Source organism: Pinus tabuliformis, chromosome 3_1, assembly GCF_031772625.1.
Source record: "Pinus tabuliformis cultivar Carrire ecotype Pingquan chromosome 3_1, CPIR1, whole genome shotgun sequence".
Lineage (NCBI taxonomy): Eukaryota > Viridiplantae > Streptophyta > Pinopsida > Pinales > Pinaceae > Pinus > Pinus tabuliformis.
This window is the reverse complement of record NC_142301.1, coordinates 467,529,076-467,556,258: the sequence shown is the minus strand read 5'-3', so window position 1 is coordinate 467,556,258 and position 27,183 is coordinate 467,529,076. Positions and strand designations below refer to the sequence as shown.

The 27,183-nt window shown below is 39.4% G+C and overlaps 1 protein-coding gene across 2 annotated transcripts in view; it reads left to right on the top strand.

Annotated features, from left to right (window-relative positions):
- Window positions 1-27,183, top strand: part of LOC149187792 (peptide deformylase 1A, chloroplastic-like) — a 241,875-nt gene that overhangs the window by 95,880 nt on the left and 118,812 nt on the right. For both annotated transcript variants that reach the window (XM_089411470.1, XM_089411469.1), the window contains exons 2-3: window positions 5,811-5,900; window positions 6,066-6,133. In XM_089411470.1, the coding sequence (XP_089267596.1) occupies window positions 5,811-5,900; window positions 6,066-6,133 (158 nt within the window). The remainder of the gene's footprint in view (window positions 1-5,810; window positions 5,901-6,065; window positions 6,134-27,183) is intronic.

The following is a 27,183-nucleotide window of genomic DNA, read 5'->3' as shown; positions in this document are numbered from 1 at the left end:
AGCAGTAGCGCTAGCATGTGATGGTGTGCCAGTTGTGGAGCCCCTCCCACTAGGGCTAGTAGGGCCACTACCCTGAACATCAAAATCAGGAGAAGATATCCCGAAAGATCTACCTGCACGTTCAGCTTTGTTTCTTTCCGCCTCTTCCTTCTTTCTGTCCTTTTCTTCAATTGCCTCAAGAGCTTTTCGTATAAGCTCCGGACTAGAAACTTGACAAATGCCAACATCATGTCCAGTGAGTCTAGCAAGATGGTATTTCAGTCGTGTAACCCCACCTGTCATCTTGTCCCCACACAATTTGCATGAAAGATATGCACGATTTGTCCCACCATCAGGGATCCCATACTCCCAAAATGGGTCCAAGTTTTTTGGCATATTTGTATTTTGTAGTGGGCTAACTCAAAAGGAAACCTACAGCACCAAAAAAAATTTGGAATTAGTAACTTAATAACTTAATAAGTAATACGAATTTACGAAATTCCATGGGTGCAGGTCTCAATATCAAATCCTCATTCTTCAAAGACAAATGGACTAAACTTTAACAAAGTTCTACAAGAAAAATCCAAAGGTCTTGAAAGAAAATTAAATTTTTAATAGCCTAGCTTTTAAAAATTAAAAGTGTAAGAGCAATAACAATCACAAGCAAGGATAAACATCATGCACCCTGTACCTGTAAACCCTCCTATACAGATCTATACAGCCATGCAACGCTGCAATTTTACAGGTTCAGCCATATCTTTATACAGGTTTACAGGTATGCTAACTTTGGCAGCAGAGTAATATGCTCATTGCTACCTATACAGCATCTATTACTTTGAAAGTTTGATCATGATGTTGGTTACTTGTTGACCCTCAAAAGCAAAGGGATTAACTAAGGAGATAACACAGGCCTTAGAGTCACTTTCAGTGCATCTGCACAGGCCTTCATCTTTTCCAACAAAAGTTATTCACAATTATAAACTTCCCCCTCCAGCAGCCCCGTGATGTCTTGTATCCCAAATACAGCTAAGGGAAATGTTATTATGGTTTACTATTCCATCAAATACCATAAATATGGATGTATTTGTGATTCATGTAAATCCAAAAAGCCATATTAATCCAGGCCTCCCAAGGATAGCATTCATCAAGTACATTGCAATGTGCATTGACCTCTCCACACTTGTTTAAGATTATAAGCATTGGCTAAATCCCCCTTCCCCTTGTGACAGCATCATCTCAGATTAGGCCATGTTTCTTTATTTGAAATTTTGATCCCTTCACTTTCTAGCTATGCTACACCAAGTTTCCGGTACATCAGTGTGGGTAAGTGGGGATGTGTACCCAGTATGTCTACCCACCACAACCACCTCAAAACAAAGAGTCAGGGGACAGCAAGGTATAATAACCATTTTTAATGTGTATAATAACCATTTAAAAACATTTATAATACATACGTGACTAATGCTACATATCAATGATAGTTGACAGTCGAATGCAATGAAAACACGCTGCAAATCCAATGTGGTTATAACTTATGAGTTTTCACTACCAAAATGACTTCCCAGCAACGAATTGGCAGCCCAACACTAGCAAATAATCATTGTAATTTTGTAGTCTGTTTATTGAGGATTTATAGAGTGTAAGAGGGTTGGTGAACCGTGAAACCAAGTGGAATGGTATAAAAGTTATGAGTCATGACAGTATTACGGCTTGAACACTATAATCCAGTATTACGGCTTGAAGCATCATACGCTATGTAGAAAAGACATTAAAATAATAAAATGTGCATTGTTGATTATAACGGTGGGGCATCCGGCATTCACATAGAATCTAGATGATAGTAATAAATTAATAATAGCATACCTGTAGGCTGTAGACCCTCCTTCGCAGCGAAAGTTCAAACCCTCCTTCGCACTGTTCGCAGCGTCTCCAGCTCACGAAAACGAAATGACGCATTGACGTTAAACAAAAACCCAATTTATAAACTCTGCCGGCGATATTTACCATCGTCGCGCGATATTTATGAAAATATCGCCGAAATCTCGTAAATATTCGCGCGAAATTCAAAACAAGCAAATATCGCGATTTTTTCGGGGCGATATTTTGGCTCGCCGAAAATATCGCGATATTTGCGAATATCGCCGATATTTCGGCGATATTATCAACACTGGTTTGTATATGACTACAGCAATTCCTTTCATGACCATGTGTTGCAACGGTGGGTATTAAGAACAACGAGAGGTACCCCATCGTCAAGCACCACACCAGTCTACATGGGTACATCTACACTAAAATGGAATTCTTGGACATCCAATTTTGGAAGTGGCCTACCAATATGCAGTCGAGGAGAAGTTCAAATAGAAAGGAAATAAGAAATAATAAAATGAGAACAAATCTGGCACACCCAACCTCCGGATCATTTGTGAAAGCCAAAGGATACAGAAAAATGGTTTGATATCCATAGAGTTAAGTCACATGTAAAGGAGGACTGTCATGCTCGATAAGCCTTGATATTAAATATGCATACCTTGGAACCCATGTCTACGCCAGAACCTGTACTAGTGCAACACCAGTGCTTTCAGAGACTAGATAGATTAGTTGTAGATCCATACCTTGTCATTGCCACTGCACAAGTACAACCACGTGGACAAAGGAGAAAGAGTGACTCTCACATTCATAGTTATGGGTGAAGGGAACAACTTTGAATTTCATTGTTGATAGTGGTAGTCAGAAAAGTTTGATCTCAACATATTTTTTAAAAATACTTGAGTTGCCAATGGCACTTCACCCCTAGCCCTACACGGTCAGTCGGGTAAATTAGGATAAAAAATATATATGATAATTAGTAATTACTAATACCTCTGGTCATACACCATCAATCCTTTCAAGAATGAAGTACTTCACGATATGCCCCCCCTCAGAATCTGTAATGTTCAGCTTGGTCATCCTTACACAAGGAAATGACCTGCTATTGGTCAGTCCAGACCCGGTAGTGTTATCATCACTTCGAGATCAACCCTTCAGGAACCCTTCAGGATACTGGAAGTTGTCCCCTACCACCACAGTCACTTGACTAGCACTCAGCAGGGTATAATGTTTGTGTCACAAGGAGAAAGATATCTGTTCATTTCAACCAAAGGTTCTAACAATTCAGCAGAGGTTGGGTAGTTCTTCCATCAAGGGAAGCGGTTCACCAGGAACCAAATTCTGTAAGTTGCCTCACTTGGACTGGAGAGAGGTTGATATGGAGACCATTGCTTTTCAGGGGGAAAACTGACCCAAGCATTCAATTGGACCATTTGGGATGGTAAGGGACCACTTAGATGGGTTTGGACAGTGTCAAGCAGTTTCAAGCAATTTAAGGCCCTGAACTTCCAAACCTGTTTCAGGGCTTTCCTAGCAATATTTTGGGTCCAAACCACATTGAAAGAAATCGAGACGAATTTATAAGTTGTAGAGCTTGTAAATTTTTATATTGATCATCTTTAATATGCTTGGGGTACTTTTGTAATTATATCACTTTGTGTTTTAAAGTAATAAGTTAATAACAGGGTCATGAATAAAGTGTTAAGTTATGCTACATAATTAATAAAGGAATTAAATATTGGTCGTTATACAAGTTATGTGACATACGTGCCTTTTCTCATTTATGTACTAGAACACTACATTGTGGAATAATATTGCCAAAATACATTTTCTGTCTTACGTTGTGTATTATTTGTGCGTGTTTCTTTGACAAAAAAAAGGCAAGAAACTCAAGTGCGTTGTTTAGAAGATTTACAAGAGGCCTACACACTTAACTAGGAAAATGTTTTGATAAAACCTTACATCACCAGGTTATTGATAGGTTCTAGAATTCCTGAAAACAATTTTCTCCTATCAAGCACAATATCCTCTGCGGCGGCAACTTCACTGCATGTTGCTCTAGCGAGATCACTGTCATTATTATCTTTCTTTATCATTTGAGTTTGAATTAGTCTGAAGGCACTGAACACTTTTCTCTTCTCTGTCTATTAGGTAGTGGAAATTGGAATTATACTTCAAAGTTCAAATTCACTTCTACAAGTGGCCATGTCCTAGTTATCTTTTTTCTACTGAGCTAAGGTAGCTAAATGTTGTAAGGGACCAAAAAAATCTGGCATCTTGGACAATTTTATCACTGGGAAACTGTATCAGTTATCACTGCCAGACTAACAAGAGCATTCACTGCAACTAACACAACCAGGTTAAGGTAAAGGAAATATCTGATTGTGGTTCATAAGTGGGACCTGAGCAAGTGGTATGTGTTAGAATATAGGGCTTAACTTTTGTAACGAAGTCACATTATTACTTTAGGTTGTAGTTTAATTTATGCTTTTATTCACTTTTTGTGTAAAGCGGTGTATCCCACATTCATAAGTGGAAAATGCTCGCCCATTATCTAAACCTTTATAAGGAGGTGAACTCCAGTGTAATATTGACTTACGTATTTCATAATGGAGTGAAGTTAAAAAGTGGACAAACTCAACCTTTCTAGCAAGTCTATGTTTTTCTGGCAAGGTAAAGTTCTGTCCTGATCCACTTGTTCTTTTTTGAAATTCTGATGATCTGGCTCTTTTTAAAATGGGCTTAGACCTGCAAGGGAAAAGTTATATGGTCAAAGTTCCCATCAATCAAGTGGAACTATAACTTCTGGCAAAATTCCTACCAGATTTAGTAAATAATTTTGATGGAAAAATGGTTGAGTTTGTCCCATTTATATCTTAGTATCTTACTCCTTTTCATAAGATAATATTATGTCATTGTGTTTATCTTTCTGTGTGCTTGGTTCTAAGGTTTCTTGATATTGCTGTTCTAGATCTATTTGTATCAGTTTGGAGATAGTGCTTACCACTTTAGGTTACTACAAAGATTAAGAAGATGATCTCTTTGAATGACTATAAAGGGATAAGAAATTGAAATCAACATATCTGATAACCCTCACTCATCTACTTCACATGAGAAGGAACTGTTTGAAGGGGACTAATCGTCTATCTCATGGTGTATAATCATTATGACATCATCTTGAATTTCATCTATATGATCATCTAACTCACTTCACCAACCAGCTATGGTGACTGGGTCAGAATGACGTGTATTCACTTTTCATAAAATGGGGAACAAGATGAAGAACAGAAAATGTTACTGTTTCAAAGAAGCACAAAATCTGAATGCAAAGTCTATTGCATTGGATATTAATCTGGACCTTTCGTCCAAAGCACTACAGCAGGAAGTTGCAAGACTACTGTACGGTTCAAGGGCACAGGATATAAAAGATATAATTGATTGAGATAGTAATTTATGCAGATGATCTCTAATATCAATTAAATTTGTCTTTTGATTAAGAGTTGTGAGTATATGGAGCTAAAGTACAGGTTCACATTTAAATGTAATGCAAAAGGAGAGGATTATCTCTTAGATGGATAGAATCCTATGAAATAGAACTGAAGATTGACTTCCCAATCCAACATGGATCTGATAAAATTATAACATTAAAAATTACTTCATTTAGATGAAAGTTTTCTTCTGCTGGTGTTGTACGTCGGTTTTGCTTAGGAGCTCATGTTTTTGATTTAAATTGACCATGAATCAACATTTTAATGTTTTCATTATCATATCATTGGGATGCTGCTCTTTTGTTTTGTTTGAGCTAAAAGGATTTCAACATATGACGTTGGCTATTTCCAATCAGTTGCTTTTAAATGATCTCTGAAATATGCAAGAGTATGATTGCATTGTAAATGAAAATAATAAATGCATCTGCTTCTACTGGTCTTCTGATTAAACTTTGTTTCAATAATGATGAATTGCAGATGATTGTTGTAGAAGACAAGGAAGAATATATCAGGTTTACGCTAAAGGAGGAAGCTGAAGCTCAGGAACGCCATCCGTTTGATCTTTTGGTATGTTTGATTCATGTTTGCTCAGGGTTCAACTAATCCGAAAATTCATGTGCGTGATTGAGTGTGCATCAAATTCTCTGAAACCAGGGACAGTTTATAGTCTATGGAATATAGATCAATTCCTCCTCTGACATTTTTATAGTTTTCTCCTTTGATTTGATGCAGATAATAATAAATCCTAAACTTAAATCAAAGGGCACAAAGACTGCAAAATTTTTTGAAGGATGTCTCAGGTAAGATTTATATATTCTTCTATTTTTATTTTTACTGAAAATTGCTTTCATTAATATAAAAAAATATACAATAAGTATATAGCTATTTTACAATATAATAAAAGGGCTTGCAAGAGGCATCCCACTAACTGTGATACCTGTCATCTCCACTGGATGATATTAAATACAATATGGCATCAATAGTAAAAGTAGTGATATATGCCAATTGGGGCATTGGTTCATTGGTGAGCTTGATAGCGTTTCAAGGTGTTCACCAGTTTTCTCTTCTAGTTGTGGCCTGCCCCATCTGAATGGCATGATAACAAAAAAGGATAGACCAGGGGTGTTAGAAAACCAGAAAGGCAGAAAGATTTTCTTGTCTTGACAATTACTTGTGATATACTTATGTTCTTATTTACTTTCTTTATATACTTCTTTTATCTTCTTCTTATCAAGCAATCAAATAAAAAAATGAAGATCAAGGACACCAGATATAGGCACTCAGCCAGGGCTAAAACCTCTGTGCAGGGAAAACCTAGTCAAACTCTTCCACTAGTAGATTCAAATCAAACTTGAGACAATCCAAGACCTTAGACCAGACCAAAAGACCTTTCTCCTCCACCAAGTCAACCTTCCAAGATGATGAACCAAACACTAGAAGTCAACTTTTGTCAAACTGCTTCAACCCAACTTCAAGTCAAAATTTTGGCCCCCAACTTCAGAATTTCAGTCCCCAGCTTCAGAATTTCAGCCCTACTGCAGCCCTGCAACTTCGGCCCTCTGGCAGCTTCAGAATTTCACACGTGTGAGTCAAAAGAGAGAGAAAATGGTCTCCAAACTTCTTCGCTAGGGTTTTTCTCCTTCTTCCAAGAGTTTCACTCTTTTTCTTCTCCAACAACTGCAAATCAAACTTCTTGTGAATATACTCCAAATGAGGTCGCGTTGCTGCCTTTATAAAGTGGATTCTGCCTCCCAATGAGGCCGACTTGTCTAGGTTGAAGCTGACTTGGTGGAGGAGGCCTAAATGACACATTTTACATAAAAATAGATTTCTTTATTGATAAATAAAGCCCAAGAAGGGTCTATTATATGATGACATGGACAAGGACTCTTGACATAAGCCCTAGAAACCCACAATGGAGGCTTTGACCTATCAAGCATTGACCCAAGCATGAAACCTATGCTTTAATAAGTCAATTTTTTTACAATAAATTTTTCTTTTTCTTTCCTTTGACATATACATTACATTATATTATGACATAAATATAATTATGAAGACCGACACTAGTTACATTATTCAACACTCCCTCTTAACTAGGGAGGTATTCATAATTACATATATACTATGTTACCAGGATCCGGATCCGGATACAGATTTGCCAAAATTTTGAAAAGTCAGGATCCGGATACGGCAAAGATATGTCAAGTACAAAAATATATAATAATATTTTTTTAATTTTAAAAAAGTTGAAAACATATTTGAAGTTCAAAATCAAAAACCATTCATGAACCACAACATTAGCACTGAAATGAAATCATTAGATAAGTTATAAAGTTAAACACATGATAGTGACCCGTAAAATAAAAATAAAAATAAAACGAAACGATAAAAGTAATATAGAACAACATTCTTGAAACTAAACATAAAAAATAATATAGAAAAACAAACAATGACTTAAAATAATTCAATTTAGGTATAATGGCTAAAAATAGTTTATAATTTATACTTTTGAAACTACACAATCTAAACTATTTTATAATTTAATTTATAGTTTAATTTGGTATTATTATTATTATTTATGGTTAGAATTTAATAGTTTATAATATAATTATCTTTAAATGCCTTACATCATATTTAATTGTATATTAAATATTATAGAGATTGGCCACTTCTTATAAAAAATTATAGAGATTTTATGTTATAGTATTTTTAGAGTCATGCCAATAAAAAATTACTGATAAAATTTAAACCAAGCAGAAGAAGCAGCCATTTGAGTGGTGATGTAAATGGTAAAATAAAATGTGAAAAAAGGGAAGTATTTTTAATTACCATGGGCAGGATAATTTTTAACCAAACAGAAAAAGTGGCCACTTGAGTGGTGATGTAAATCGTAAAATAAAATATAAGGAAGGGAAGTATTTTTATTTACCATGGGCAAATTGCGACAACACTTTGTAGCATAGCCACATCACACCCAACCAAAATTATAATCATTATAATTTTTATTGTGTTTTTTCATTTATATTATAATTAAATAATTAAACTTTATACTTCTTTTTTAAATTTTAATCGGTATGTCAAAATCTATAAAATTTATATTATCTTTATGATACTATGAGGATGCCATTTCACAGTATGCCAAAATTTATAATATCTTTATAATACTATGAGGATGCCATTTCACCGTATGTCAAAATATATATTATTATTATTTTCCATCATTTATATTATAATTAAATAATATATCAAATAGTATAGTGTATGGTTTAAATTTAATGGGCAACGAGGATTATAATTAATTGTACAGTCACCATATCGTGAGTGTTACTACAATAGGCGATGAGGATTTCCTTTTAGAAGATGCGAAAACAGAGCTGTAAAATTGTCTAAAACAAATGCCAAAATGCAAAGAATCGAACAATGAATTAGCGATGCAAGTTAGAGAGTTTGTTGTTGCCAAATATGCTTTCGAAACCACGGGATCCGCAATGGAGATGGGTGAAACGGGTCCTGTATGCAGGGTTCGTTTCCAAGAAATTTTAGAATCGTTTCTTGGCGGATCTCACACGTATCTAGCCAGATTTGTATCCATATCTGTTTCAGATCCGGGGATCTGCATTTCGGCAACCTGCTCCCCGCGGATCCGATAATATAGCATATATACAAAGGTACATGGAAGATCTCCAAACGATATGCTCTATGAAGAGTTACAACCCACACAATGCTACATATTAGATACTTGACCAGAGTATTTAATCGGGTGGGACTAAGGTGTGTTCCAAGCTTTAGCCTCTTTAGGTACCATCAAGATTTAGCTCTAACACCAACCCAAGGATCTAGGTGCGTATCAAAGGTTGGAGCTCCAAGACCAACACCACCCTCCCTACTTCGGGATCTAGACATCATCAAAGGCCGACCATGTGTCCTGCCCAACATCTTGTCGCCCTAAGATGCTTCATCTCTCCCAGATATGTCCACCAATCCAAGCATGCTTCAAACATTCAACCTTCTTATGGAGAGATTTTGCACAATCACAATCCCAATTAGCAACAATCCTTCAAATATATATACAAGTTAACACATACCTCTCGGATTTTCAAATATACTGATGCTGCTTAGGTTATCATCATATTATCCAAACACATCTTCGTCGGAAGCTATCTTCTTTAACTTCTTCAGCAACACCCTAACTCAACCTCAGCACATCTTTCAAAAACATCCAAGTTTTGTTCATAACTTTATTGATCATGAATGGCCATTAATAGTGCTTCAGCGATTCTTCGATCCCAAACATTCTCATGCCCTTTTCATCAAGTCATTCACTTTTCTTCAAGCTCGCTCTCAACTTGGGATATATACACTTTCCTTTATCCAAAGACAAGTCCATCAACTATCATATTCTTCTAGTCATATAGACTCTTCCTTTTGCATTGACAATTCATCGGAGAATTTGGATGTTCCAAAACTTCATCATTCCTTCACATGGTAAAATGGTCATCTATCAAACTTTGTTGAAAATTTGGCAGCTGAGGGATGAATTTCTAAAATTAGAAAGTCTAAAAATATAATTTCTAAAAATATAAAGTCTAAAAATAGAAAGTCTCAAGTATGACTTTCCAAAAATAATAAATCACCTTGCATCAATTGATAATCAAGTATTGTTGATGGAAAACCCTTCTGATCATCAATCAATCATAATAGTTCAATTTCGACTTAATCATCAATATTATCATTAATATTATTATTATTATTCTTATGATACTATAATATTATTATTGAAAAGAAATTCAAGTCACTCAATCATGACTCACAATAATGTTCTCTTACACTCTCACAATTGACATGACATATTCCTCTTACATTCTCTTACACTCGATTAAAGCATGTCTTTAAAGATTCTCTTAAACTCTCTTACACTCAATAAAAACATGTCATAAAATATTCCTTTTACACACTCTTTAATGCATATGTTACACTCTCTTAGGAGCATAAGTTACAAAAGCATGTGTACCACCTTAATGGCATAAGTTACATTTCCTAAATGGGCATGAGTTACACTCCTCTTGGCACGCAAGTTACTCCTTTATGGCATGGATTCGTCGCTCCTCCAATATAGATGTGCCTCATTTTTTCTCCCCACTACTTGTGCATTGTGAAAGAAGAATTCAAACTTCAGAGAGAGTTGGAGAGAGTTGAAGATGATTGTGAGAGAGAGAATTAGAGAGTGGTGAGCCAAGGTTGATTTAGTGCTTCAGTGTTGATTTAGTTGAAGGGAAGGTTTATTCAGTGTGTGCATCTGCTGTTACTACCAATGATCTTCAAGCTACAACTTGTTCAGATTTGGGTGATCTTACTCATTCTCTTGATCTCTTATTGTACTCTGTATCTCTGTTGAATAATTGATTTCTAATAGAAGAAGAATCTAGTTGGGTTTTCCCCTGGTCATTGGACCTAAATTCTCTGTGTCTCATTGTATTCTTCGCTTTCTTCTATTATGCATTTGATTATATTCTATCTACAATTTCTTATCTAATATTGCGTCATAAAGGAATTTTGTAATAAGTGATTGTTTTTTTTCCACAGAAAAATTCCAACCTTTTATTAATAAAAAGGGTTACATAAAATATGTAAGTAAGACGCCAAGCCTGAAACCGCCAGCAAATAGGGCGAGACTCAGCTAGCAAAACTGCTCGCTGACAGAACACCCGTCGCAGGAGGGAAGAACTCCTCCCAAACCGCTCAAAGAATTTGAGCACAACCCTAACGACCCGCAGCTAATCAAAGAAGAGCCACCGCAAGGGGAACAAAGCCCCCAAAACCACCAGCAACGTTGGAAGAAAAGACCACGCAGATCCACAATAAACATCCACAATATCATTGAGGATTTGGAAGCCGCTGCGAGAATACTGGAACCACTGCCCGGGCATCCACAAATAGGGAAAATAGCCCAAGAAATCCGGCAGGGGAGAAAATAAGAGAGATGGGGACATGGAAAAAACAGAAACACACACATATATTTACAGGAACAGAGGAAATGAGAAGAAAGATTAAGCGAAGATGGGTTGTTCAACAGGCCGAACAAACCCATTATCAACCTCTGAGACAGCCCACGACCCCATCTCACGGTCTACTCCTTCTTTAGAAAGACGGTCCGCTTCAGAATTCCTTTCCCGGTATATATGACTAAGAGAAATCTCCATGAAACGATTCCTGAGCCGAGAAACTTCTCTAAACAGAGGAAGCAAAGTAAGATTGTAGCAGCGATGAGTCCCGTTGAACCAGTGTTACTTGGAGCGGGAGCGGAAGCGGGGAGCGGGAGCGGAAGCGGGAGCGGGAGCGACCATTTTCAGAAGCCCCCGGTTTGGGAGCGAATCCGGAGCGATTTTTTAAAAATATATATATTTTTTATATTTTTTAATTTTTGATACATATATGTCAACAAAAACATGTAGAATGATGAATTAGATATAAAAAACATAAAAAAGCATAGATTGAACCATATAACAACAATCATCTAGAAGTTATAATCTTCATCAACCACGTCCGCAAGTTAGTAACATAGTAACATACACCATATTGAGTCTCATGATTCATCAATCTTAAAGTTTCAAGCTTTCAAAATTCAATATATAACATTTATCATCATTGATCACCAAAGTTGTACTTGTAAGCTAAGTGTAACCATTACAACAAATAATATCTAACATGAAATGAAATGTTATAAAATGAAACGAAATGAAACAACTTTCAACTTTCATGAAGCATCATATTCATAATTCATTACTAATGAGTTATAATTGCCAACTTCAAACTTAAATTGTCATATATTGTTTAAAAAAATATCATAATAAATATGAAAGAGTCAATAGTTATAAAAGCTACTAGAAACTAGAGAAGAGAAGTAAATCTATTATCTATTTCTTATGCTTGGGCCTCTTGCCACCACGAGAAATGTCTAATTTTTAGTCTTGTTGCAAAATCAGGATCTCTGTTATTAATATCACCCTCCAAGCATTAATATCCAGAGGTATCTTTGTCATTACCTTTGTATCTGTATAGGGATCTTTGTCATTAATATCACCCTCTAAGCATTAACATAAGATAGAAAAAGCATAGCATGTCAAGTCAAGATTTTGTTTGAGTGATGCGTACATTTTTAGAAGGGTCATGATAGAGGAGTTCGACAACCAATGTCACTAACATCAAGGTACATAGAGGGATTGGTACTCTTGATTAAATATGAGTTCCATACCCTAATACATGACAAAATTCAATGGAAACATTGCAATCCCCCAATCCTGAAATCCTGAAAAACTGATAAGTCTGCTGGATTTTGAATGAAATCTAAAATTCTACTTTCTCCATATGAAATCCAATGAGGACGAAACCACTCTCAAACATCCTGAGTCATTTCATGGTAATGTTAAAAATTTAAGTAAAAGGATGAAAATGAAAATTAAAGAAAATGTCACTTTTACTTTAAGAATTTAACATTACCATGAATAGCATATCAATACTAGGGCCTAGACTTGATCATTAAGTTGCCCCACTCAAAAACTATTTGTTTCTTTAAAAAAAAATTGCATTTCGAACATTACTACAAAAAAAAAAATGCAAAAAAGGCAAAACGCTCCCGAAAACGCTCCCGAAAACGCTCCCGAAAAGGCAGGGAGCGAATTTTTTTTTAGGGAGCGCGGAGCGATTTCGGGAGCGCGCTCCCGACCCGCTCCCGCCCGGAGCGCGGATCGGGAGCGGGAGCGAGGGGGGGGGGCGCTCCCCCGCAACACTGCGTTGAACCATTGCACCACATTCATGGAATCCCCGAAAAGCTGAACTTCTCGCACATTACGGAGAATAAGCCAGCAGAGGAGGAGATGAAGGGCTTTCAATTCGGCAAAATTATTTGAACCCTGTCCCAGACCTACTGAGGCTTTAACAATCTTCTCTTCTGAAAAATGTATGATCAAGCCAGCCCCACACCGACCATTAATATCCGAAGCCCCATCAAAATAAGCCCACGGCATAGAGTGTCTAATGACTTCTTGACAAACAGCTCTGGAGGAATTAGGAGCTTGAGGGATAGGAATGCTTTCATAGATGGCCGCTCCCTCAGCGGCAAGTCTTCCAATAGGGAAAGCGGAGTCCTTGAAAATAGCTTGATTTCTGGCCAGCCAGGTCCCCCATGTAATGAGTAAAGAAATGGATCGTTCCCTTTCGTTTAATGAACTGTTCCACCAACTCTGCCAGGCCTCTAAGAGTCCCTGCCCTTCCCATCTATGAGGAACATTTATTAAGCTTAGCATTGCTGCCCAAAGACTGGAATTGAAAGGGCAAAAGAGAAATAAATGCTGAACAGTTTCGGCGCTGTCTTTACACAGAGGACATCTACCAGGACCAATTCTGCCTCTTCTTTGAAGGAAATCCCACGTAGGAACTTTCTGGAAAAGGACACACCAGAAGAACAATTTCGTTTTAGCTGGTCCTTTTAACTTCCATAACGGTTTAGCCCACCAGTCCAAAATTTCCCAACCCTTTTGAGACATCATCCATTTGTAACCTTCCTTTGGGGAATAAAAGCCATTCTGAGCAAAACCCCATTTTAACTCATCCGGAGAGTCAGAAAGCCGCACCAAAGAGTTGACGAGATCCCTTGTGTACCTGTCCCATTCCTCCAACCTGTCTTCGGTCAAATCTAAGTCTCGTCCTTTAAGCCACCCCTGATATCAAATGGAAGAGGCCCGGGGATCAGCTCCCTGGTTTAAAGTGAATAAACCTCTGCCTTTTAAAACTACAACCAAACCTTGAGATAGATTAAACCCCTCAGAACAACCAATCCAAGGATCGCGCCCCAAGCGGATCTGAGTTCCATCTCCTACATACCATGCCAACCCCTTCTCAATGATGTGAACGGAAGCGACCACTGCTTTCCAGACCACCGAGGAATTTTTGGACGACTTTTGCGGCAGTCTGATCCAATCTAGCGTTGATAATGGATCTATATATTTCCTTTTAGTCACTGTAGTCCATAGATTTTCCGCTGTAATGATCCTCCAAGCCAACTTTGCTGCAAGGGATTGGGAGAAATTAGCAAGGTTTTTTATACCCCAACCCCCCCACTCTTTAGGGCGAGTAATTTTATCCCATGCGATCCACAGGGTAACTCTCTCAGACTTTGACCCTGCCCACAGAAAGCTGCTGCAAAGTTTCTCAATTGAGTTTATAATACCTTTGGGCACCCAAGTCAAGCTCGCCCAATACACTGGAATTGCCATTAAAACAGATTTTATTAAAACAAGCCTACCTGCCCGGGAGAGCCACTTGTGGCTCCAATGTTTCAATTTCGATTCCAATTTTACAAGGATCCACTGCCAATCTTTTATCCTGTAATTATCTGGTTTCAGATAGAACCCCAGATATTTGAAAGAATCCTCAAGCGATTTAACTGCAAAGTTCAGAACCAAGGTCACCCTACGCACCTCCTCTCTAGCCAGACCAGAACAGGTAATAGTAGATTTTCTCTCATTTATACAGAGGCCAGTCGCTTTCAGAAAGAGGTCCAAGATCCTCTTAAGCATCCTGCAATCGTCAAGGCTGCCATTGCTGAAGAGTATAATATCATCCACGAAGAGAAGGTGAGTGACCCAGAAATTTGGAGCAACTTCTATTCCTTTCAACAAACCTTGACTTTTTGCTTCATGGATCAAACGACTGATTCCGTCTGCTGCCAGCAAAAACAAGAGGGGAGATAGAGGGCAGCCTTGGCGCAGGCCACGTTCAGGACTGAAGAAACTAGAGGCTACTCCATTGATCAGAACAACTATGGAAGAAGACGAGACACAGCTCATAATCCATCTTACAAGTTCAAAACTAAAGCCCAGATGAGTTAGCAAGAGTCTCAGGTACAGCCAGCTGATTCTATCATAAGCCTTCGATAAATCTATTTTTACAACGACTCCTTTTTTCTTTCCAACTTTGAGACTGTGGAGCGTTTCTTGAGCAACTCCCACAGCTTCATGTATTTGCCTGCCATCTAAAAAGCCAAACTGTTCCGGGGAAACATTTTTAGAAAGGAAGGGTTTTAGCCTGACAGCAATGATTTTAGCAATAAGTTTGTAAACACAGGTACACAAAGAAATGGGCCTGAAATCGGCAAAAGAACCTGGGAGATCAGACTTGGGAATAAGAGTTAAAAATGTAGCATTAAAGGGTTGATAGATAGAACTTGAAAGTCTGGATTCTTCCACCACCTCCACTAACTCATCACCAATGAATTCAAAGAAATGCTGGAAGAATTCAACAGTCCAGCCATCCGGGTCGAGACTTTTTTCTTTTTTCATCGATTTGAGGATGCTTGCAACCTCCTCTTTAGAAATAGGTGCCATGAGAAATTCATTGTCTTCCTCCTCTATGAACCGAGGAAAAATCTGGGCAACCCTAATAACTTCTGCGATTGTGGCTTCACCTGGGGCTTTAAAGAGGTGTTTAAAATAGTTTACCCCTTCAGTAGCCAAATGTTCGAAAGAGAGCGCTAAGTCACCGTTTGCTTTCTTCATTTCCCATATTGTATTTGTGTTTTTTCTCCCTTTGGCATAATTCTGGAAAAACTTGGAATTTTCGTCCCCTGCCTGTAACCAGATCGCTCTGCTTTTAAGACGCCAGCTTTGCTCCCTGAGCTGCAGAATTCTCCTTCTTTCCATTTCCAACTCATGTATCCTCGATCGAGATGCACCTGAGCCATAGCCCTGAATGTCTGGATCCTCGAGAAGGGCAAGTTCTGAGATCACCGCTTGTATTATTTCTTCCTCCTTTAGCTTCTTTTGAAGAGCCCAACATTTTGAAGCGGCCTTCATCCTTAATAAGTTTTCCATAAACAGTTGACTTCGGTTCTCATTCTCATTTACCACGACTTTCCTCCAAGTTTTATGAAAAAGACTAATGTAAGATGCATCCAAGAGCCAAGAGGAGTTAAACTTGAAAGGGATACCTGGCTTAGTTAAATCACCTTTCACCTCTAGAAGAACCGGGAAATGATCAGAGAGGCCACCATCTCCAACCCAATGCCTGAACGCCTGTAGTTTCTCCGCCAGCATATCGCTTATTAAGAAGCGGTCTAATTTCTTCCCAATCCAGTCATCGCCAATCCTGTGATTGCTCCAAGAGGGGCGCATCTTTGATGGGTTAACATCGACAAGAGGCGACAAGGCCAATTTTTGATGAATGAAAGCAGAGAGGGGATCCGCTCTAGCATTAACCCCCCAGGATTCAGTCAGACCCAACGAAAAATTGAAGTCTCCACCAATAATAAGATTTGGATGCGCCAAAAAGGACTTCGCAAAGAAAGAGTTCCAGAACTTCTCCCGCTCCGAATTAGGACCATAAATATTCAGAAAAAGAAAAGGAATACAGAGTTCGTTGGAATAGAGTTCCACCGCCAAAACGTTTTCTGCTCCCCATGATGAGATTTCACGCGCTACCTTCACATTAAACCCCAGAGCCACACCTCCAGAATGCCCATTAGCATCCACTGCGTGAAAACTCCATCCCGACAAAAGCTTATGCAGACAACCTATAATATCATCTCCTTTCCCAAGCGTTTCCTGAAGAAAGAGGATATCAGGTTTGTTAGCCCTGATCAGATCCTTCAGAGCTAGTTTTTTGGGGGTACTAGCAAGACCCCTGCAATTGTAAGATAAAATGATCATTTAAAACCTTCGGGAGGTGATTGCTTTGCTCTAAGCACCCCTGGCAGTGACAACTGCTTTCCTCCAGCAATATCAATGATAGCCTTCAGCTTGGCTTTCGATAAGTCCGACTTCCTCCCTCTTAACTTCTTTGGACCTATGGACACCTCATCCATTGCCAAACCGCCTGCTACCGGCTCTTTTCCTTTTCTGGTAGCTAAAGGCCTTAGATTGTAATGAGATTCACGTCCTCCATCTCCGGAATGCGTAGGAGCAAGAGGAGGGGGGATGGAAACGACATTAGAACACTGTCAGTTGTGTTTAGTCCCTTCTTCGTGTCTGTCATATCTTTTGAGAGTTGGCATAAACGATCTAACTCACCACTACACGACACATGCAAAGCGCTTGGTAAGAGAGGGGAGGAGTATTTGGGGGGGGAGGACAAGCCTGATTCAATTCTTCCATTGCAATGACTGCTGAGAAACCAGCTGCAGAGAGATGATTTGAAACAACAGCACTCGTTGTCACCTCCGACTGAGATATTCCAATGCCCTCCATAGGTTCCGGTCCTAACTCCTGGACATTTGCCAGAGCTTCGGCCTCCTTGGACTGAAACTCTTCCTTCTGAGCAGTGATCTTCATTTTTTCCTTTTCCTCTGCCTTAAACCCATTTTTCCTCTGCCTTCGACGTCTACGATGACCACGAGGGCAATCCCGAGCCAGGTGACCATATACTTTGCATCGGTGACATCTGAACGGGAGGTTTTCGTAGTCCAAGGTCTGGATGAACTCTTGGCTGCGATACTTTAAAAGTATATCATCCGCCAAACCTTCTTTTGGATTTAAACTTACCATAAGGCGGGCTGCGCTCCAGTCATGAGAATGTAAATAGGATTTGTCAGCATCAAGGAACTTACCCAGAGTATTTCCGATTGAGGAAAAAACCGAGTCAGTCTAGAAATGAATAGGAAGTCCCATTAGTTTGACCTAGACTGGAAACTCCTCTGATTTTTCTTTTTGGGCATCAAAGAGAGGCGTCCATTTCCTGAATAAGATCGGCCTCTTCCCTAGGCTCCAGTGCTTTGACAACACCCATTAGACATGCTCCTTTTGCCCAAAACGAAGACAGAACCAGCCTCTGTCAAGCATCTTGACCTCTTCTGGTTGTCCCGGAGCTTCTTTCCATTCAGCCAGTGCCCATTTCTTAATGAAGGCCACCGAGAACTTCCTTCCACCAACTCTGCCGACAAGAAGGGTTTCCGATGCTTCCAACGCCCTGTCTATGTGGATATCCACTCCAAAGGCACAACTGGGTCTTACCGCCTTTTTCCTGCAAATTTTGGGCTTCTTCCTCTTTCCACCCAGATCCTCCGGCTTATCTCCTCCCTCTACAGCCCTCGAAATTCTCAGAACGCTTATTAGTCTGTAGATAGATGCCTTCATTTGGCTCCTCAGCCCTCCTGGAACCCCCACCCACCGATCCTACCAGATAACTTAGATTTTGACCTTCTTCTCCTGAAACTTTAACATCTCTTCCTGACTTTTCAAACGTTGAGGGCCGAGCAGAGCTAGATAGCCACCCTTCCCGCATTATAGTTCCCCCAGGGCTCCGGGCGATAGCATCTGTTACCTTAACTCCCGCATCCGCTGACCTTTCCACGCTTACTGACATCACTGCCTGCATCGGGAAGAAATGATGCAGGTTCTCCTCTGATTCTTCCAGACCCCAACAGGCGAGGAGGTCTTCGGGTGTCGGATCGATGTCCAACGACTCCTTTTGGAAAAAGCACACACGCGCTTCACCTGAAACCGATGCCATCTTTGCCAGACAGAAAAATCAACTTCCCTAGACGCTATCGCCTTCGGTCCCACAGCAACTAACTCCAGGAACTTAGTCATGGCCGCCATGGAAGGCCGCGCGGGAAAAAAAATTCGAAAAAACCCCTGCATGCTCTCGGCCATAATAAGTGATTGTTACAACATAGAACATCAGAATTTCAACATGGTATCATAGCTTAGGTGAATATCCTGAGATCCCACCGCAAGATTTGCTTCAAATTTAGAGGGACTCTAGAGTAAACCCCAACGCCGTTGTAGGCCAAAAATCGAAGTGTTTGGAAGGCTAGATTGTGAGATAATTGATGCCCTAGGTGACCTATGGAGGCTAGGCCTAGAAGAAAGAGGGAGAGGTGATAAAGATTATGCTTTTTGGTGATCACCTATGGAGGACCAGTGCCTAATCCTTTGGGAGAAATGGAGTTGAGATGATTCCAATGCTTGGAGTGATTTCACTTAGTCAAGGAGGCCTCTAGAACAATATCGCATGTCAATTAGGGCATGTGACAATTGCTTCAAGGTCTTTATACTTCGATATGCGACATGTGATGACATAACGAGATAAAATTTTAACAAAATATCTCTAGGAACATTCATTTATTCAAACATGGCCCATGACATGATGCAACACTAATAAAAAACAAATTTCCACCATTTCACACAAGAAAAGCAACAAATTTCAGCCTAGTATAGTGAAATTCCCCAGCAACATGCATGTGACATAAGAAAAAGACAAAATAACATTAAAAGAGCACTTACATGTGAGAACTGTTGGAAATATTGAGAGCGGGGGTGAATCAATATTCCTTAACAATTAGCACTTTTAAATATTTTCATAGCATTAGTTAATATTCAATTATTATTAATGTTTATGTAGTAATAACAGTAAATAAAAGAACACAGTAGACACAAGAATTTTAGGTGGAAAACCCCCTCCGGGTCAAAAACCACCGAACACTTTTCTAATAAATTCTTTGATCTTCAGCCCCAACTGAAATGAAAGCAACAACTTCCTAGAATTCTAGAAAAGCATTCTTCTCCAGCGCCCACTGGAAGGACGCCCCAAACCCCTGGTTTCTTCAGTAGTCAACTGAATAGATGCCCCAACATCCTAGAGCAACCTACCACCCTGAAGTGTTCACAGGCTCCAACTTGTAGGCGACTTCATGCACCAGCCTAACACCTCCCTGGCACCCTATAATCACTGAAATGAGACAAGAGTGTGGATTCTCGTACTAGGGACAACGATCCACGATACAATATGATTTACAATGATTTTGACCGAAAATCCAATCACACTATGACCTGCAACCCAACCACGACATCATCCCAACAGAGACTCCTATACCTCCCAATAATGTCTTTTCGACTCTAGGCAGATTGACTCTTTTACAATAATGACTCTTCCAATGATGACACTTTTACAAATGACTCTTTTACAACTTTACAATGATGACTCTTGGCCTTGACACTTCTTCACAATATACGAATGGCTGTCATGTCTTCAAAGGATGTCCCGTTGCAATGCTTCCTTTGATTTGATACTTTTGCTCTTGAATTCTTGTTTGAAGTTGTACTTGAATCTTCTTCTACCTGCATGCAAAATTTGCCCGACGAAACCAATCCCAAAACAAAACAAAATACCCTTCAACTTACCTCTGCCTGCAAAACACATTTAAGTGCATAATAATGAATAAATACAAATTAAAATTACAATGCGTACCTGAAGTGTGCTGGTCACTTTTGTTGTTGACTTGTTGCAGCAGTTACAAAGACTCCCACTCTTGATATAGGCCTGGACTCTATGCAAGACTATATCCAAAACTGACGTAAAGATATATACAATAAAAACTGATGACAGACCCTAGACTTGTGATGAACCAAGTTGTAAGTACAACAACAAAGACCATTCTATCAACTATGACAAGACAAGTAACATGAACTTACAACATCCTATAGATTTAGCAAACTTGGTGTAGCATCAAGAATATGTAGCATCAAATGTGTAGTATCAAGAATAGGACATCCGAAATGTGGTATCAAAACTAACTGTGGTAAACATAGAGATATAACCGAGACCCTGTATGTACTTATGTTGTCCTGCAAAAACATATGTCAGAGATGATACCCATATTTCAAATGTAAACACTAATCATACATACCTTGTTGTAGGAGACTTACCCTTGACTATTGATGTGTGTTCCTTACTGCAATGATCCTTGAATGCATGCTTTTTCTTGTCTTCTAGGAGCTCGATATTGAATCTGTTGTATCTATGTAATTATGGATCTCCAAGGTCTGAAATTTTGTCCTGTGGTAGCCCTTTGAGTCTTCTTTCCAACCCCATTGGTCTGATCGAGATTGGATTCTTCAAGAAAGAGTTATGGCCAATCTCCTATGATGACCTGATTATAGACTGGTTCAGTAGAGCGAACTTGTACGAAGTACCACGTGTCACTGTTCTTCTTTCTGTTACTATTTACGAAATTTGAATCCAATGCTTAGAGAGAAATTTACGACGATTTTCCCAACGTCACTTGTTTGACATGGAATTCAAGGGCCTGCAAAAACCCTAACTTCCTTAGATCATATCTCCGAAAATATAGTGAATCAAGATCTGAAATTCGGTCACGAGGTTCATCAAGATTTCGGCTCACATGGGTTTTAATTTCAGCTTCTGAAGCTTCATAAAATAAAAAAAAATTTATAGCGAAAATGCCATGATGACCTGTTTGAAGCCACAATCCCTACTAGAGGATGATATGAGGGTCATTATTTATATGAATGTCTTGAGTTGAGAGGGTCCTCAACAAGTGAATGTTGGAGGGATTTTAGGAGCAAAAAAAACATTATTAATTATTGACTATTCAATGACCACAACCAATTATGAGTGCCATGCCACAACCCAATAGGGTTTTAGCCCACTAACTGGGGTTACTAACTTCAAACATGAATATCTCTCAAACCGTGAAGAATTACTTGGCATGCCATATATCAACAAAAACATCTCGACAAGTAAAATCGATATAGTTGACTCAAAATAGAGTAAGTTGTCAAGACAAAATGCCCATGCAAGATCGGGGTAGCCCCTGGTGCTGCTTGGGTTGACATCATTGTCAACCACTGATCAAAAGAACAAGTGTATCCAATCATTATCATATGCCAATATAGAAGTTCCAAGACAAAAATGAAAAGATCCAACATCAAAATTCATCCATCCATCCAATTTCGTCCTCCAAAAAGAATAGCGAAAATATCACAAGAGAGAATGATCCAATCGAAGTGATGATGATCAAATTATTCCATCACACTTCTATTTATACACTCTCTAATGAATTCGATTTAGCTAATTAGGCCTAATTTAACCCCTAAAATAAAATAATATGCATAATAATAAAAGCTTTGGTGACAAACCCACCAAATAACTCAATAATATAAAGATAAGCCTCTCAAGAGGGTCGAATGATCAACAAAGTGATGTCGTTGGGCCTTTGAGGAGGCTTGATGAAGTCCAAGGGGTGCCATGATGAAGAAAATGACTCCAAACATAGTGGACAAGGGGTTGGCCCCTTGTTATCCAATCAAGAACCTGTGGTGCTCCCAAGTGGGTGTGGGGCACAAGGACAACCTCATGGGTCTTCAAATGGATCAAATATGCCTATAAACCATCTGTAAGGGCTAGGGTGATGATATAAACCCTCCATTCGCATCGGGAGGCATCCTTGAACATTTGCAAAGTGTATGGTGCAACTGTGGAGCATGCTAGGCAAGGTGGACCAGGTGCATCATTCTCATCCAAAGGTGGAACATGACCAATCAATGAATGCTATTGAGGATCCATGAAGTAATATCTACTATGGTGGAGGTCCATGGCTCTCAACGCTCACCCTACAAGTGCCATTGTGGCCCTCTGGAGGGCTAGGACTTCATATATGGAGACCAAGCCCTAAATGAAGACCCACCTGCAATCCTGCATAAGATCCAATGTGTCCCCTTGCCCTCCAATACAACAAATCATTAGAATAATCAAGTAATAATGCTTATAAGTCATGGGATCAATGGGGCACTTCATGGTGGCATGCCCTTCCATAGTGGGCTCTGGCAAGTACAAATGTCTCCAAGCTCAAAAGGGGGTTAACCAAGGACCCTATTAGGTGGTTTCAACCTCTAAAGGGTATGGCATGTCCATAGTACATCCATTAAGAGGTAAGTGGCAAATGATATAATGATGGAATGGAGTGGGGCCGAGGGGAAACATCCAGACCATATATCAAGGTACATTGGGTAGCTATAACAAGGGAAGCCCACATCTGGGTATATGAATGTACGAGGGAGCAACATGGTGCATGAGTTACCCCGAACTTTGTTTTTCCACCCTTCTTCATATGCCTTTTGCCTTTTATTGAATTTTCTTCTTAATTGCTCGGGGCTCTAGGAGATGGAGAGCATGATGTGTAATATGTAGCAGTGGATACCCCCTTGAGGTGGGGTAGTTCATCGCCCACTAGGGGTTGGGACAACCATGGGTTCCATAATGATGGAGGGTGCTCATCTAGGGCCCATAGGAACTAGGGTGATGGCCATGCATAGGGGGTAGAGCTCATGTTCGACTTTTTCCCACGTGCTAAATTTGTATGTCCCGACCATATTTTACATTTTATGGTATATTTCCTGTTGAGAGTGACCAAATTATGCTTTTTACTTTCTTTTTAGCTGCATCAACATCCAGAGCATTGTTCCAGGCTCGACCCAAGGTGTGGACAAGGGGCGGGGGAGGCTAACCCTATGTGGACCTAGTGGATACATGTGGACTTGGATGGGAAAAGAGATGAATGGGGTTGAATAAGTGGAGAGGGAGTAATGTAGGTGGTATTGGGAAGTGAGACCATGCAACCAAAATCAAGATTTACCATGTAGTGCCAAAGCTAAAACTAATGGCAAGTAAAGGAGATCCCACGGGACTAGGATATGAGGGTAACCAGGAAATCGTGCAATGGAGACAAGAATACAAACCTAACCCATTCTTTCCGCTGAATCCCCCCACCAATTCATGCCCAAAAGTGCCCATGACAAGTAAGGAAAACTACTCAACTATACCAATGAAAAGGCATACCTTTGGGGTTGGGAGCCCCACCTTCAAACATACATTTATCAGATGGGCGAGGGACCATATGGCTGGCTCAGATGGTGGAGAAAAATGGCACATCGAGCTATCTGGGGTCTGCAAGGGGCTGGCAGTTGGTGGCTGGCGGCTGAGGACCGCTTAGGATAAATTTTTTCTCCTATATATACTACCCATAGGTGGTGTGTAACAAGACCATCGTACCAATGACCCGTAACAAAATGGGCACTTAAGGATCTTTGACTGCCCTGTCTACTTTCATGTGCCAAAGGAAAAGAGGACCAAGCCGGAAGCTTTAGGGAAGAAAGGTATAATTGTTGGTTATTGTGAAAATTCTAAAGCTTACAGAATATGTGCTTGGTAAAAGAACTATAGAGTTTAGCAAAGATATAACATTTGATGAAGATGCAACTCTTTGAAAAGCCATAGACACTCCTCCTCCTGCTAATGCTTAAAGACATGATGATGCATTTGAGATACAAGAAAATCCTGAGTTTGAAATTGTTCCTGTTGATGAACCCATGAATCCTTTCGATTCTCCTCCATGTGATCCTCCTGCTAAAAGTGTTGATTTTGGGTAGCATCGGATGTGCTCTAGCCACGAAAATTGGTGGAGAGGCTAAAGCACATGAGATCTCCAATACCCAAAAATGGTTTGGGCAGAATCTTACCGGTTTGGGAGATATTAAAATAATTAATATTTTTAATGGCGTCCCTAAGTCTAAACTTAAGGAAAATAAAATATTAATGTGAATTAATATAAAACTAAGTTAGAATGGTCCAAAAGTCATGGATCAAGCCAGATCTAATCTTAGCTATTGATTAGGGACTTAATCTTGGCCGTTGAATTGTCAACGAGAAAAGTATAAGAGGAGGCTTGAGGGTCACTTGGAGAATACACCAAGTTGATCAAGATTTCGATTTTCTGAGGTAAGGTTTGTTGAGGAAGTCGAAAGATTGATCAGAGTTGCAATTGAGGGGCAGAGAATACAGAAGCAGAGAGGCAAAGATAGTACCTGGAGGATCAGCGTAGAAGTCGAGAGAGAGGGATGCAGAGCCAGCTAGAGGTTCACGCAGAGCCAGCCAGGGCTCACGTAGAAGCAGCTAGGAGCTGCGCAGTGCCTCAGAGAACCAGTGTGGGTGACACAAAGGCTCTAAGGGCTGATGCAGGGCGAGCTAGGGTGACGTTGGGAAGACGCTGGGCCAGAAAGGGCTGACACAGTCCCTAAAGGCTGACGTTGGGGTTTTCGTGGGGTAGATTGGAGCTGGGGGTTGTCGGAGTGTTTATCCGGGGTTTCAACCAAAATATCTGTCTCCAACTGAGAGGTACTACTTCCGTGATTATTCTCTGTTGGGTGAGCTAGTTTTGGCACCCAGATTGTATTCTAAAACTGCTTAATAATTAAAACCCTCGGATAGCTACACCGGTTTTCCCACATTGGGTTTTTCCGGGGACATTGGTCCAAAAACAACGTTATCACTTTTGTTCTTGTTTTGTTTCTGTTAGTTGATGATCTATAATGTGTTGAGCATGTACTTGTATTTATTTTCAGTGTTTACATGATAAATAACTTGTTAATTAATCAGAACAAGTAGGCAGAAATAAATCAGAAAATTACATGAAGGGTTTCTAACAGTCAGATTTAGAAATTCCAACAAAAAGGAGACCTTTATGGCTTCGTGACACCCTTCAAGATGCTGATAAACATGTTGCTCCTAGAAGAACTTTTAGAGAAAGAAAAAAACCATGTCGGTTGCAAGGATATGTTATAGCCATGAACAACATTATTCAAGCTGAACCGTGCTCTTTTGAAGAAGCTTTGAAGGCTCAAGTGTGGAAAGATGCTATGGATCAAGAATATGAGTCCATCATTCATAATGATGTATGGGAAGTGGTTCCAAGACCTCAAGGTAAATTTGTTTTGTCTTCTAAATGGTTGTATAAAATTAAACATGGTGTTGATGGCAGTACTGAAAAATATAAAGCTAGATTTATGGCCAGAGAGTTCTCTCAGAAAGAGGGAATAGACTATGATGAAATCTTTGCATCTATTGCCCGTTATACAACCATCCGATCTATTGCGGCTCTTGCTGCTAGCCAATGATGGTCCCTTCACCAAATGGATGTGAAGACTGCTTTTCTGCATGGCTTCCTCAAGGAAGAAGTATTTATGGAGCAACCACAAGGCTTTGAAGTACACGACCTCAAAACTCATGTCTGTAGATTGAAGAAAACCCTCTATGGTTTGAAGCAAGCTCCAAGAGCTTAGTATGCCCGCATTGGTAGCTTCTTGATGAAGCTTGGTTTTTACCAGAAGCAATGCTGATCCAAATCTCTACTTCAAAATGGTCTAAGGTATGCCTTTGATTTTGGTATTATATGTTGGTGACTTATTTTTGAGAGGTGGAGAACCTCTTATCCTCCAGTGTAAGAGGGAGTTAGCTTCTGAGTTTGAAATGATAGATCTTCATTTTATGCACTATTTTCTGGGTCTCGAAGCATGGCAGAACCCTGGTGAGATTTTCCTTTCTCGAGGAAAATATGTTGTCAAGCTGCTAGAAAGATTTGGTATGACATAATGTAAATCCATGAATACTCCAATGGAGATGAACTTCAAGAAGCTGTGTGGTGAAGTTGTAGGTTTTGATTTAACAAATCCTTTTGAGTATCGACCACTGATCTGGGCACTAATGTTCTTAGTGAACATTAGACCAGACATATGTTTTGCAGTCAATACTCCGAGCTAATATATGATTAAGCCATCTCATGCACACTGGATTGCTGCAAAGCATGTGCTGAGATACCTGCATGGGACCATCAATCTTGGATTGAAATATATGTTGAAATATGTAACTGGGTTTGGTCTTCATAATGACATGTGATCATGTTTTTATGTATTTAATGTAAAGAGAAAAATAAAATTATTATTGTCATTTTTGAGGCATGGGTTTCATGCTCAAGGTTATTTGATTTATAGGTCAAGCATCCATTGAGTGCTTCTAGGGCTTGTCTTTGGGTCAACAAGTCATAAAGAGTCATTGTCATGTACTAAAGACCCTTTTGGGCATGTTACATATTGCAAAGAAAATTATTTGAGTCATAAAAGACCCTGCAAGGCAAGTCAAACATGCTACAACAAGTTGACTCTCAAAGTGACAAGTCAGTTTATTAGAAGGACTGTTTGACCACCTTATGAAGCCTATATATAAG